At 47.5% G+C, this 12,630-nt stretch overlaps 1 protein-coding gene across 1 annotated transcript in view; it reads right to left on the bottom strand.

Moving 5' to 3' along the window:
- Positions 1–364: 364 nt before the first annotated feature.
- Positions 365–12,630, bottom strand: part of Sag (S-antigen visual arrestin) — a 34,921-nt gene continuing 22,655 nt past the window's right edge. Inside the window, exons 10-15 of the mRNA XM_087907326.1 lie at positions 10,790–10,927; positions 8,328–8,405; positions 6,772–6,795; positions 3,530–3,585; positions 1,300–1,309; positions 365–606 (exon numbers count right to left, since the gene is read on the bottom strand). Coding sequence (XP_087763452.1) covers positions 498–606; positions 1,300–1,309; positions 3,530–3,585; positions 6,772–6,795; positions 8,328–8,405; positions 10,790–10,927 — 415 coding nt within the window. The 3' untranslated portion in view covers positions 365–497. The remainder of the gene's footprint in view (positions 607–1,299; positions 1,310–3,529; positions 3,586–6,771; positions 6,796–8,327; positions 8,406–10,789; positions 10,928–12,630) is intronic.

The following is a 12,630-nucleotide window of genomic DNA, read 5'->3' as shown; positions in this document are numbered from 1 at the left end:
CTGGTTTGGTTGTTTCCATCCAGTAGAAACTTGACTGGCAATGGAAAAGCTCAAGAGGGATTGGATCCCAAAGTGGAATCATAAGGGTATTTTTGTCTATATTTGTTTTCTGCTCTGTTACCTCAGGAGCCTCTGAAGGGACCCTGGAGCCAGGATTGGTAAGAAATCCAAACTTACTCATCACCCTATGTGTGTCCAGAGAAACAGGGCTTGGAAACCCTGAACACCCCGAAGTGCCACTGGGAAAGGCTGTCTTTTCTTCTAGATGCTGTTCCTCACTCCCAAGCTCCAGAGACCCTAAAGGCATTGGTTTCTTTGTCACTGACAACAGCCCAGTGCCCCAGTCAGCCAGCCTGACTCGTGATCAGAGGGTCCACAGACTTTATTCTGGGAGAACACTCATGTTTTCGTATCTAGCATAACTCTGAAAGGTTACTGGGGGCTTCGCTCAAGGCGGCCAGCTCTATGAGCCATTTCCAGGCATCTAGGCTAACTCTTCACTCGTCCTGGCCCGCCTCCTCATCTTTCTTCCTTTCTGTGTTTTCTCCAACATCTTTCAGGTTCTGGCGAGCAAATTCCTCAAAAACCAGGTTTTCATCATGAACACTAGAAGAAAACAGACACCGTGTTAGTCCGTGCTTACTCTCTGAAGCTGAAGATGAAATCCTGAATGAAGCAAGACCACTGATCTCTCTGTAGTAAAGGAACCAAACCAAGATGAATGTGTTTCCCAGGACAGAACATGGACCATGTCATCCCCAGGATGGGGTAGGTACCATGTCACTCCCAGGATAGGACAGGGACCATGTCATTCCCCAGGATGGACAGAGACCATGTCATCCCCAGGATGGAACAGGGATGATGTCATCCCCAGGATAGAACAGGGACCATGTCATCTCCAGAATTAACAAGGACCATGTCATTCCCGGGATGGAACAGGGATCATGCCTTTTTCTTCAGGGATTTTAGGCTTTTGTTTTCTTTTATTTTTGTGACAGAGTCCCACTCTATAGACCATGCTGGCCTTGAACTTGAAGTGATCCTCCTGTCTCAGCCTCCCAGGTTCCTGGATTGAAGGTAATCATCACCCCTAGCTAAGATGGTGCTTTAAAAGCTCTTTAACGAACACAAGCAAGAGGGAAAGTGTGAGAACCTACAGAACGAAAGACAGCATAACTATGTGAGCACACATGTGAAGCTCTCACAAGCAAAAGAACACAGGGACTCTGCAGAGACATTCTGAGAGGGGCTTATGGGGAACAGGGAGACACAGAACACAGCAGCATTCAAATGACTCACCTTTCCTTTGCTGTAGGACCAGAACAAAGGGGAGGAGGAAGAAGGGAAAAAGAGAAAGAGATGAAGATCAGTTATTATTTTTAATGAGGTTTTGTGTATCCCAGGTTAACCTCAAACTCATGATAAGGCTGAGGATGAACTTGAATTTCCAGTCTCCCAGCCCTTTTTCAACTTTTTTTTCCTTCTTTTTCAAAGATGGGTTCCCACGAAGTTGCTAGGCTACCACGAAGTTGCTAGGCTAACTGAACTCATGTTGCTCCTGTTTTGACCCCTGGTGGCTGAAATGACAAACCTGCGCCACCATAACTCTGTCTCAAAACAACAAAAGAAGGCTGGAGATGTAGTTCAGCAGCAGAGCACTTGCCTGGACCTTCTAGGCCTTAGAGTCAACCCTCATCACAACAAAATTTTAAAATAAAATAAAACTCCTCCTGGCATGAGATACCCTAGAATTTAATTCTATTGAGTAAAGGAATTTTGAGGCTGAATAGGTAGGCCACAAGGACAGCAACCCTGACATTAGGGTTTTGAGCCATCTCTCCAGTCCCAACTCTCTGAAATCTTAAGCACAAAAGATCATTGTTTCATGCTAAAATTATGCTAAAATTATGAGTTGGCTAATGTAAGGTCTATAATGACCAGACTGTAAAAAGACTCTAAGTGAAGGAAGACTAACTCCACTTTTTCCAAAGTAAGCCACCTATGCTGAAAGTTCCAGAAAACAGCCAGGTAGTGGTGCCTACCTTTAATCCCAGCACTTGGAAAGCAGAGGCAGGAGGATCTCTGTGAGTTCAAGGCCAGCCGAACTTACAGAGTGAATTCCAGGACTGCTAGGGTTACACAGAGAAACCCTGTCTCACAAAAACAAAACAAAAAAGGAAATTCGATCCAGAAAACTACCCAGCATAACTGTGGCATCAGGAGACTGTATTTTCAATGTCTTTGAAGGGAACCAGGACATCCGAATCACACACCATTTAAAAAAAAAAAAAAAAAAAAAAAAAAGGTTCTTTGGCACCTGGAGATGAGGCTCAGTATTAGGACACCTGCCAAATGTGTATGAGATGTTGAGTTCATCTCTAGGAGGAACAAAAGAAAGAGGAAAAGGAGGAGGAAAGAAAAAGGAAGAGAAGGAGGGAGGGAGGGAGGAAGAGAGGGAGGAAGGGAGGGAGGGAGGGAGGGAGGGAGGGAGGGAGGGAGGGAGGGAGGGAGGGAGGGAGGGAGAGAGGGATGGAGGGAAGAAGGAAGGGAAAAAGTATCGAGGAGCACATTTCCAAGACTTCTTGAATCTATGTCTTCCTGGACTGCCATCCTGATTAGTCTCAAATAAATGTTTAAAATAGCATTTTAATGAGACAAATATAAATGAACAATAATGTAAGACTAGACTGTACTTCCCCCCAACAGGAAGGTTTTGGCAGAGTGTACTGAGGGCTTAAGTCTAAAATATTTGGCAAAGACACTTTGAGACATCATTTTTTAACCGTCTTGTCATTATAGTCCAGGCTGGCCTCAGACTTGTGATCCTCCTGCCTCAGCCTCCTGAGCACCGGGATGGCAGGCATACACCAGTGCACCTACCTCCACTTAGCTTTTCTTCTCAGAACCCCCTAGCTCGAGCTCATACGTCACCCCATTTGCATCTTTGCAGGGACAGTGGGGGAGTCTCAGTGTGTTCACAGATGTGTGCAGCGATTGCTTCACTTAGCACCCACACAAAAGTGTCAGTGGATGGATCGTCAAATGAACGGGGATGGTGGGAACCCAGGCAGACCTTCTCTAGTATTTTCTGTAATCTCATCACTGCCACTGCTGTCAAAAATATGTATCATCTTCTAAATGCGTATTGACACTTCCAAATGAGGGGCCTTTTGTTTCTACAAACAGCAATGCCCTGGGTTCTTCACAGGGTTTGTCCCTTACACCATCTCTAAATCTAAAGGTCTGGGGACAGCAGGGCTGCTGCAGTGACATTGTTCCTGATCAAACTGAGGTCACCCACACCCAACAGAGAGTAGGAATGAGTAGGAAAGCTACACCCTCCACACACAGACGGGCGGTGGGACAGGCCCAGGAATCGGTAGGTGAGCTAGTTCTCCCTTCCAGGCTGACCTGGTTACTCTGTGGAGGGCACCCATGCGCTGAGGGGTACACAAGGAACACCAGCGATACATAAATGTGTCCGTGGTGAATGAATGGGTAAGAGGCATCTGGGGCAATGATGACTGACCTGAGTCCTCGGGCTGCGGGTGCATGAGGCGAAATGGCACTTCAGTGGCCACTTCACTAGAAAAAGAAAGAATACAGGCTGGTGAGTGCACACACAGGCAGACACACACACAGGCAGACACACACACACACACACACACACACACACACACACACAGAGTTACAGATCGCACAACACAAAATCGGAACCTCAGAGATTCACCAGAAGATTCATTCAGTGAGATTCAAAACAAAACAGCCTCCAGGAAGTGGTCAGGCAGGAATTTGAAATGTATTCCCTGGAATGCGGAATGAGGAACTTCACTAGGTTGGGGCCTCTAGTGCTTTTAGTCCCCTGTATCCTAGCTGGTGATGTAACACTTTGGGAAGAGGAGAGGTGAAACCCTACAGGAAGGTCGATTATAAAAATCCATTCAGAGGCTCAGAAATCCATTCAGAGATGGCTCAGTGGTTAGGAGCGCCTGCTGCTCTCTCAGAGGATCTGGTTCAGTTCTCAGCACCCACATCAGGCAGTTCACAATTGCCTTGTACCGGGGATCCAGCACCCACTTCTGGACTTCACAAATAAATAAATGCACTCATGTACACACACCTAAAAATAAATGAAATCTAAAAAAAAAACTATTCAGAGCAGCAAGACACATTTAAAAACTTTTTAAATTTTTATATGAGGGTTTGGAGAGATGGCTCGGCAGTTAAGAGCATGGACTGGTCTTCCAGAGGTCATGGCTTTGATTCCCAGTGCCCTCAAGGAGGCTCCAGTTCCATAGGAACTAACACATTCTTCTGGCCTCTGTGGGTACCAGACACACAAGTGGCGCACAAACACACTTGCAGGCAAAACACTCATACACATTAAAAATATAATAAATAAGAGTTACTATAAGAGCACATGGAAACCAGACTAAAAGTTCAATGTCCCAGTCCTCCTCAGCCCTGGACAGCCGTCCAGAGGAAGTAAACCCAGTGACCACCTCTGGAAAGCACTGTCTATGACGCTGCTGCTGTGGGGGTCAGTGGTCACAGCTTCCACTTGCAGCTCCAGCCCTTGGGGAACGGGCAGAGGCTGCGAGTGGCCGAGGGACTCCTTTGCTGAAGACTAATGTCCCACCAGGAAGTCAGAGAGTAAAAGTTCCTTTCACTAACTTCATGAAAGCACATGGCACCTCCTTTTTATGCCTACGCAAACTGTCCCATCTGTTGTCCATCACATGAGGCGAGATGGTGTGGCCTCTTTACTCACTTGCCAAGATCTTGGAGAAATTTTAAGGGCCTGAATTCAAACTGTACTATATGGATGGATCTTATGGAGAAGCATGGCCATCAGGCAGAAAGGTCTGGAAAGCTAGACTCTAACTTCAGGACAGCATCCTGGGAAGCAGTAATTAAAGCAGACAATCAATCCAACCTCTGCTGTAACGTGTACAGTACTCTTGTACACTCTTCCTCAAGGCTGAAAATAAATCCCTTAATCCCTCAGAATTATAATAATATTTAAAGATTCTCTGTAAGGCTGGCACAAGGGTGGACATACCCATCCCTGGCGAAAGAGAGGAGCAGGGCCCACCACATTGCTAATACTGAAATGCTTTGGGAGACATTAGAGTGTATTTGAGAAGAAGGAATCCCCAAAGGGAAATCCAGAGAAACCAGGAATGGATGTGGAGAGAGGGGATGAGAAGCATCCCGGGACTCCTACAGCCTACCCAGCACTGACCCTGGCCCAGGCCAGGCCTAGATGACATCTCAAGGTGGGCAGCAAATAGCTATTAAGGGCAAAAGACAGCCCAGGATGATTCAGCTCCAGGCCTGCAACATTCCAACTCTCCACATCACAGAGATTCTAATCAGTCAGTCTGCCCCATAGCCCAGGCCATGGAAGCGGACAGTTAAGAGCTGAGGCAAAGAACTATGTCAGGTGAATGTTTGTCTCGGATATGGCCAAACTTGTTCTTTGTTCATGGCTCAGAAGACATCTGTCACAATTAATGTTTGCCAAAAGATAGAAACAACTCATACTGTCTGTAGGAAAGTGGCATTTCCAGGGGGGAAAGCCACATTTTTTGTTAAAAATTCTGCAAGGCCAAATGATTGTTTAGAAATCTTGTGACCATGGGGGAGTAGAAACATTGAAGCTCTAAGGACAAATTTATCATGGTCTATCTTAGTCCTTAATAGCCACTCATTGTCTACTCTTGTGTTTGATCTGGCATCCTGTGACTTTGGGGGGATGTACAAATAGACCCCTAACTTCCACCAGCCCCAAATCTAAGAATGCCACCAGGATAGCACCAGAGCCCTATAGGAGAGATTTTCCCACCTCACTATAACCTGCCCGACTGATGTTCCCACCAATGTAGTTTTTAAAATACCTTAATTTATAATTTTCTTTGTCCTTTTGCTACTGAAAAAAAATCTTCATAACACTGTCACCATGTCAGAATGTGGTATCTGGAGACCCCAACCTATGTTCCTAGTTCAGCATCACTCATACTGAGATCCAGAGTAAATACTTTCTCGCTCTCTCTGAGGTGCAAGCTATACCTTTACCTATACCAATACCACCAGCAGGAGAATAAACAAAATGTTTATTCTCGGAATATTACCCAGTCAGGAAAAGTAGTGTACAGTAGTAGATGTTACAACACGATTAAGTCTTAAAAACATTATATTAAGTAAAAGAAGCCAATCACAAAGGCCACATATAATTTTTTTTTTTTGAGGCAGGGTCTCGTGGAGCCCAGACTGGTCTAGAAATCAGCTATATAGCTGAGGGCAACCATACCTTTACTTCTTCTCCATGTTGAGATTACAGGTATATAACACCATTCTCAGGTTTATACACGGCTGGAAATTGAACCCAGGGCTTTTGTGCATGCGAGCAAATGCTTTGCCAACTGAGCCACATACTCAACCCCAGCAGAGGGGAATCTACCGAGACAGAAAACACCCCCCCTCACACACACACACAAATGACCACTGGTTGAAATATGTTAGTTTTCTGAGGGGTGTGTGTGTGTGTGTGTGTGTGTGTGTGTGTGTGTACTCACCCATGTTCAGGCCTACCAGTTTCTTGACTGCTGGGACACCTCTTACAACACATCCAAGTCAGAGTGCATCATTTACAGCATTTTTTAAGAACCACTGCCCAGAAACTAATTTTTACCAGTTTCTGCTTGGCCACAGGCTCCCTTTCCTCAGTTCACTGGGAGCTGAGTAGAGAAAAGAGGCAATGAAGCTTACCTGGATGTGAGTTCTCCTAGAAAGCTGAAAAACACAAAGCAAAGAGCCACAGTAAGTCCCCAGATGTGACAGGACTTCAGGTCCCAGGGTTCAAAGGCAGGACAGGCCCCACCCAGCCTGATGGCTCTCACCCCCTAGCAGATTCCAGGCTCATAGTGCCTCCCAGCTCCAATCTTCAGTACAACTTGCTGAGGGCTTCCCTCTCTCTCCAAAGGATTACTTAAAAAATGGATTCACTGAGAATGAGCAGAAGGCACAGAACCAGGAAGTTTCAGGCACCCTGTGGTGGCGGGGCATACCTGAGGCCTCAGTCCTCGCAAGAGGCAGAGGCAGAGGGACTGCAAGTGAGACCCGTACTCTAGGTTCTATATTGAGGATCATTCTCAAAAAAAAATTAAAAATTCTAAGAAAAAGCCAGGCAGTGGTGGTGCACGCCTTTAATCCCATTGGGACCAGGCTGGTCTACACAGTGAGTTCCAGGACAGGCTTCAAAGCTACATAGAGAAACCCTGTCTCAGAAAACTGAGAGAGAGACAGAGAGAGAAAGAGAAAAAGACAGAGAGAGAGAGAGAGAGAGAGAGAGAGAGAGAGAGAGAGAGAGAGAATTCTCAGCCACAGAGGCCATTGTAATCACTGTAATGCACGATTCCAGCTGTCCCTGTCCCTGAGCATCTGTGAGAGACTGGTCTCAGGGTTCCTTGTGGGAGTGTTCTCTGTCTCTTCAGAAGATGGTGCCAGATTTGCACATGACCATTACACCTCGTTCCCTGGACTCTGAACCATCCCTACTTTGCTTCTGATGCCTAAGAGATAGTAAACTTTTGTTTAAGGAAAAGACAAGGCGAAAGGGCTTCATGCCCAATACATGAAACATTTTGCTGTTGTTATTTGTTTTGAGACAGGGTCTCTTGATGTAGCCCTGGCTGGCCTTGAGCTTCTGAACGTCCCATCTCTACCTTGCAATGCTGAATTACAGGCATGTGATACCATGTCCGGTTTATTTGGTGGTGCAGATCAAAGTCAGAGCTTTGCACCAGTTAGGCAATCACTCTGCCAACTACGCTACACCTCCAGCCCCAATTTATAAAACAAAAACAAAGTTAGAGTCTCACTATGTATCCCAGGCTGACCATGCTTCTTAATCCTGCCTCAGCCTCCCAGGGTGGCTCATGCCACACACTGACCCCAAATAAAGAAGATTTACAGAGAGTTCATTAGACAGCCGTGAGTCTTCCTGAAATTTGAAAATTAAACTGATGTCATTATTATTATTATTATTATTTTTAACCAAGCAAGGCAATTTACGGTCATTCCTGCCCGTCAGCTTCCACTGTGTGTGCTGATGTGCATCCACTTCCACTCAGTGGTACTGAGAGTGCATGCATTTCAGTTTGTTTTTCCAGGACATGTCGCCGCCAACAAAACTGCAGAGGCTGACAAATGGAACCACGCCAAACTCTAGGCATCAGCAGGCACCTCGGGCTTCCTTTGCTGTCTACCTGCCAGTCATTCTGGAGAGGAACAGACCAGGTGGAGATGGAACACCCAACACTTACCCTGACACTGTGAGCTTCACCTTGATATGGTATGACACCAGGATACCCATGACAGTCCGATCGATGCCCTCCTTGATGCTACCCAATCAAAAAGAAGGAAAAGGATTACGAGAGCAGAGCCAGCGTGGGAAGCATCACTCTCCTGCCAGAGCCACCATTCTGAAGATGTTGTCTTGGAACTGGAGAATTCCAGAGATTGGCCATATGTCTTTATTATCCACTTGTGGGGCTGGGGAGTGGGTTTTCTGCATCTTTCCCTATGGTATTCACGCGTGCGCACGCGCGCACACACACACACACACATACACACACACACACACGGCATAGCATCTGTCCTCCTTCTCAAGGCTCAGCTTCTGACCTATTGCACTCTCCTGTTTCCTCCCTCTCCCTGCCCCGCCCTGCCCACTATTCCGTAGCTGCTGAGTCCTCCCCTGAAGCCTGAGAGATCAGTTCATCCAGGTTCCAGATTCTGCAAGCAATCTGTGAGGTGCCTTTGCCACATCCTACTCAGCTATGCCCTGAGGTCCCTACGCACCAACAGTGCCAACTCCAAACCTACCCAGAAGGCCCTTCTCCTCTTCTCCTGTACCCCAATACCTCCAGCTGTAAAGCCTTCCTGGATACAGACAGGTAACACTGGCCCCCCCTCTCCTGTATTCTGCTCATGTACAGACACAGGGACACTCTCCTATAACTCAATGACAGGATCATGATTGCTCCAGATGGCACCTGAAAGCTCTGTGTGCCCAGCAGCCAGCATGGCACCAGAGAGCAAAGGAAAGTTCACTTGAGCGGATGAACAAGGAGTGTGAGATGTGACCAGAGAGAAAGAAGGGTGACTCCAGGTTCTATGAGCGTGTATGGAAGTCCTGCCCTCAATCAAGTACCCCACTGGGCATTTGGTCACAGTTCATAACCTCCTATGACCCAACATGGAAGACTTCACATTCTATGATTTCTGACAACAGGAATTATGAGTTGAAAAATCACCATGAAATCTCACTAAGCTGCTAAGAACCGCAACAAAAATCTCAGCAGAGAACCCTAAAGGCAGGAGGCCTTTAGGCAGAGGGGAGTTATGTTGGCAGGTCTGGGCCAGGCCAGGCAGGGAAAATTGTATCTGGTCCCAACAGCCTTCTGCTGGATCGTGTGCTCTAGGACCACAACTCTCCCCAAAGAGCATCACTGTCTGGTGGAAGAACGGGCAGAAACTGAGACCACACTGTTGCTAGGATTGGCTCGTAAAACCTGTGCCATAGGGAAGACCCAAACATGGGAAACAGAACATACCTGGGACTGCAAGGGCCCTTCCCATCATTTTCCTGGGCGGGAGCACCAGCACAGAGTGGACTCAATCAACAGGGACCCAGCACAGAGTGGACTCAATCAATAGGGACCCTCTACAAGTTCCTCATCCTGGTTCTACTGAGGGATAACTGCCAATTGTATAAAAGGTAAGCCCGGGTACAGTTTCTTCACGAAGGTGTGGAGAGGTGTGTTTGTAAACCACCCCATACCCTGTAAAACTGACTGCAGAAGTGCGTGCCATTGGCGTTAGATCATTGCTCCCTTCAACTGATCTAGGGCCTCAATTTTCTTTCCCTGGACTTTCATGAACACACTTTAGAATCTAACATAGACAGCTGGCAAAATATCCTCAGACAATTCCTCGATTCCCACCTTCATTCTGGCAATTGTTCACGGTCCCCATTACTGGCCTTACAGAACGTGAGCTACAAATTCATATGGGTCAGGACACTTCCTCCTTCTTCAGGCATCGCCTCTGAGGGGGGTCTAGTAGGGCAGAAGGGAACCCCCAGCACATCCTATGGTTGAGGGAAGTAAAAAGGTCTCAAGCCTAGATCTCGGTTCCTGCCTCACACCTTCAATATTTAGCAGCCGATAGTCTCCCAGCAAATCAAGCCTAGGAGGGCAGATAGCAGCTAGCTTCACCATGAAATTTTTCCCCCCAGATCTTTTGCCTAAATCCAGCTAATGGTTCTCCAAGATAAAGTAGGCAGGTTAGCTCTTCTTTTCATGAAAATCTGGTGCCTCTCAGTAGCCAGTGGGCCTTCCAGTCTTTCCAGAGGGAAATAAATGAATAAAAGTAGTCAAATGTGGTAACTCAGATTATGTGTTCAGGGTACCACATGGGCTAGCAATTCTCTTGGATGTAACGGACATTTCCAGGACGCTCTGAGTGTCAGGCACCACACTTTACATACACTGTCCCAATTAGTCTGTATCACCGGTGTGTGAGATCGGCACTGTGATTACTCCTGCTTTACAGACAGAAAAACTGAGGTTCTCAGAGAGCTCAAGGAACTTGGCCATGGCCACGCAGAGGGTAGGCAGTGGCCATGTGGTTGGTGTAAGGCTGATGTGCCCACCTGTGACCCCTGGGGCAGCCCAGTTCCAGCCTGCACTGATGGCCCATTCACATCATCTACAGGACTCACATGGTGCTGGAGGCCAGGTTTGTGTCCTCATGCTTGATCTTCCCATCCAGCGCAATGCCTCTTCTCTCTCTGTTGTTAGCCAGCAGGGGCACCAGCACCAGCGTCTTGGTCAGAGTGCTGTTTGGCCCCACTTTTTCTCTTGAGAAAAAAGAAACCACAGAGAGGTTATGAATGTCGCGGCCACCGTCAACACCTCAAGATCCTACCTGCCATGAACATTTTCGGAGTCAAAGCCCCTTATGAGGTAAAGGGAATCTCTGTGAATTCAAGGCCATCCTGGTCTACATAGCTAGCTCCAAGTCAGAGAGAGATCCTGTCTCAAACAAAACAAAACAAACAAGACCAACTAGCCTAAAAGTCCAAGACTCCAGCCAGTCTCCTGTGGAGACTTCCTGAACCCCACAGTGAGCAGCAGAACCTTTGGGTTAGTGTCCACAGAAAAGCTCATACAGGGCCACTGTAGTCAAAAACTGTCCACAGACGGACAGTCAGTGTGTGACTGATGGTGGGCCTGTAACCCAGGCAGATCACACTGCTGTCTGTTCAAAGCAGCACACCTCTTTCTTTACTGCGGCTTCTTCAGAGGCCTGGGGGTTTCCCCATGTCTGATAGATAGAAGGAACCCTGTACCAAGGGACAATTCTGGGACTCAGTTGGGGACACAGCACTCCTGAGGGTCCCAGAGTATTATCTGGGCTGGATATTTATTCTTCAGTACACATGCTAAGCACCAGGCCTGGACTGAGAGCAGAAGGTGGGGGGTAGGGGATGTGGCCTGCGAACACTGGCTTCCAGCCAGCATCAGGACCACTTCCTGAATGAGTTCCCAGCCATCCCACGGGAAGGACTTCCCTGTTTGTGCCCCGTGAGGAATCTAAAGCAGCTCCGGCTTCTCCTGTCTTTGGTGAGGACAGGAAGCCCTTTGCAATGTTTTGCTTGAGCTAGGGGTGGCCACATCCTCCCACCTGGGTCATGGTGGACTCTCTCTCCAGCCTGATTGTCACGGAATGGGGTCCTGGGGCTAGAACGATAGCCTTTACTGTAATAGAATTTGCTGAAGAACTATGCCCGGCGGCCCACAGCTGTGCCCAGGGCCGTTAGGATCCTAGACTGCATTGTCAGCAGCACCTTTAAAGTCAGGTTTGACCTGGTTTGAGGAAGCCTGCCCACCAGAGTCCCGGGGGCTGGGTGTGTCTGGAAGAGTGGCTAGGGTGCTATAGCCTTCTGAGTGGCCTCCAGGTTGAGAGCAGTGTGAGGATTAGTCTTAGTGGGGTTTTCTTGAGAAGGACCTAGGGGATTTGGAAAGAAGAACCAAAGACGTGTCTGTGAGAACATAGCCTGGAGGGGAAGATTGCTGTGAGTACAAATGCCACCATCTCATAGGCCGGAAGCCTGGCTGTGATCAGAGAGGGAGAAAAGAGAGAACTCCTGCCAGTGCAGGCGTTCGCTCGCTTCCTGAGCTGTTCTGCTCTGCCACGCCCACCCTGCTGTGATAGACAGACACTGTGAATGGAAACAGGTATTCCCTCCAACAGGACAGTTGTTTCCTCGGGTATTTGCCTCAACAGCGAAGACGCTAACGTGATCCGGCCCCATTTCTAGACCCCTCCTGGCCTCAGGGAAATCTCAGAATGGTTTCACTTTCCTGAGGATCATTTGGTCCATGGAGATATGTGAGATATATATAGATATATATATATATCTATATATATCACAAAAAACTGTCAGGACAATGAGCCCCACAGTTGTGAACTATCTGCTTGAACTAAATGTGGAACAAACCCAGCCTGGCTATGAGGTCTTCCTTAACACCATACACCTACTTAAATGCAAGGCTATCT

Source organism: Myodes glareolus, chromosome 1 (assembly GCF_982192425.1).
Source record: "Myodes glareolus chromosome 1, mMyoGla1.1, whole genome shotgun sequence".
Classification (NCBI taxonomy): Eukaryota; Metazoa; Chordata; class Mammalia; order Rodentia; family Cricetidae; genus Myodes; species Myodes glareolus.
This window is presented reverse-complemented; position numbering and strand designations above follow the sequence as displayed.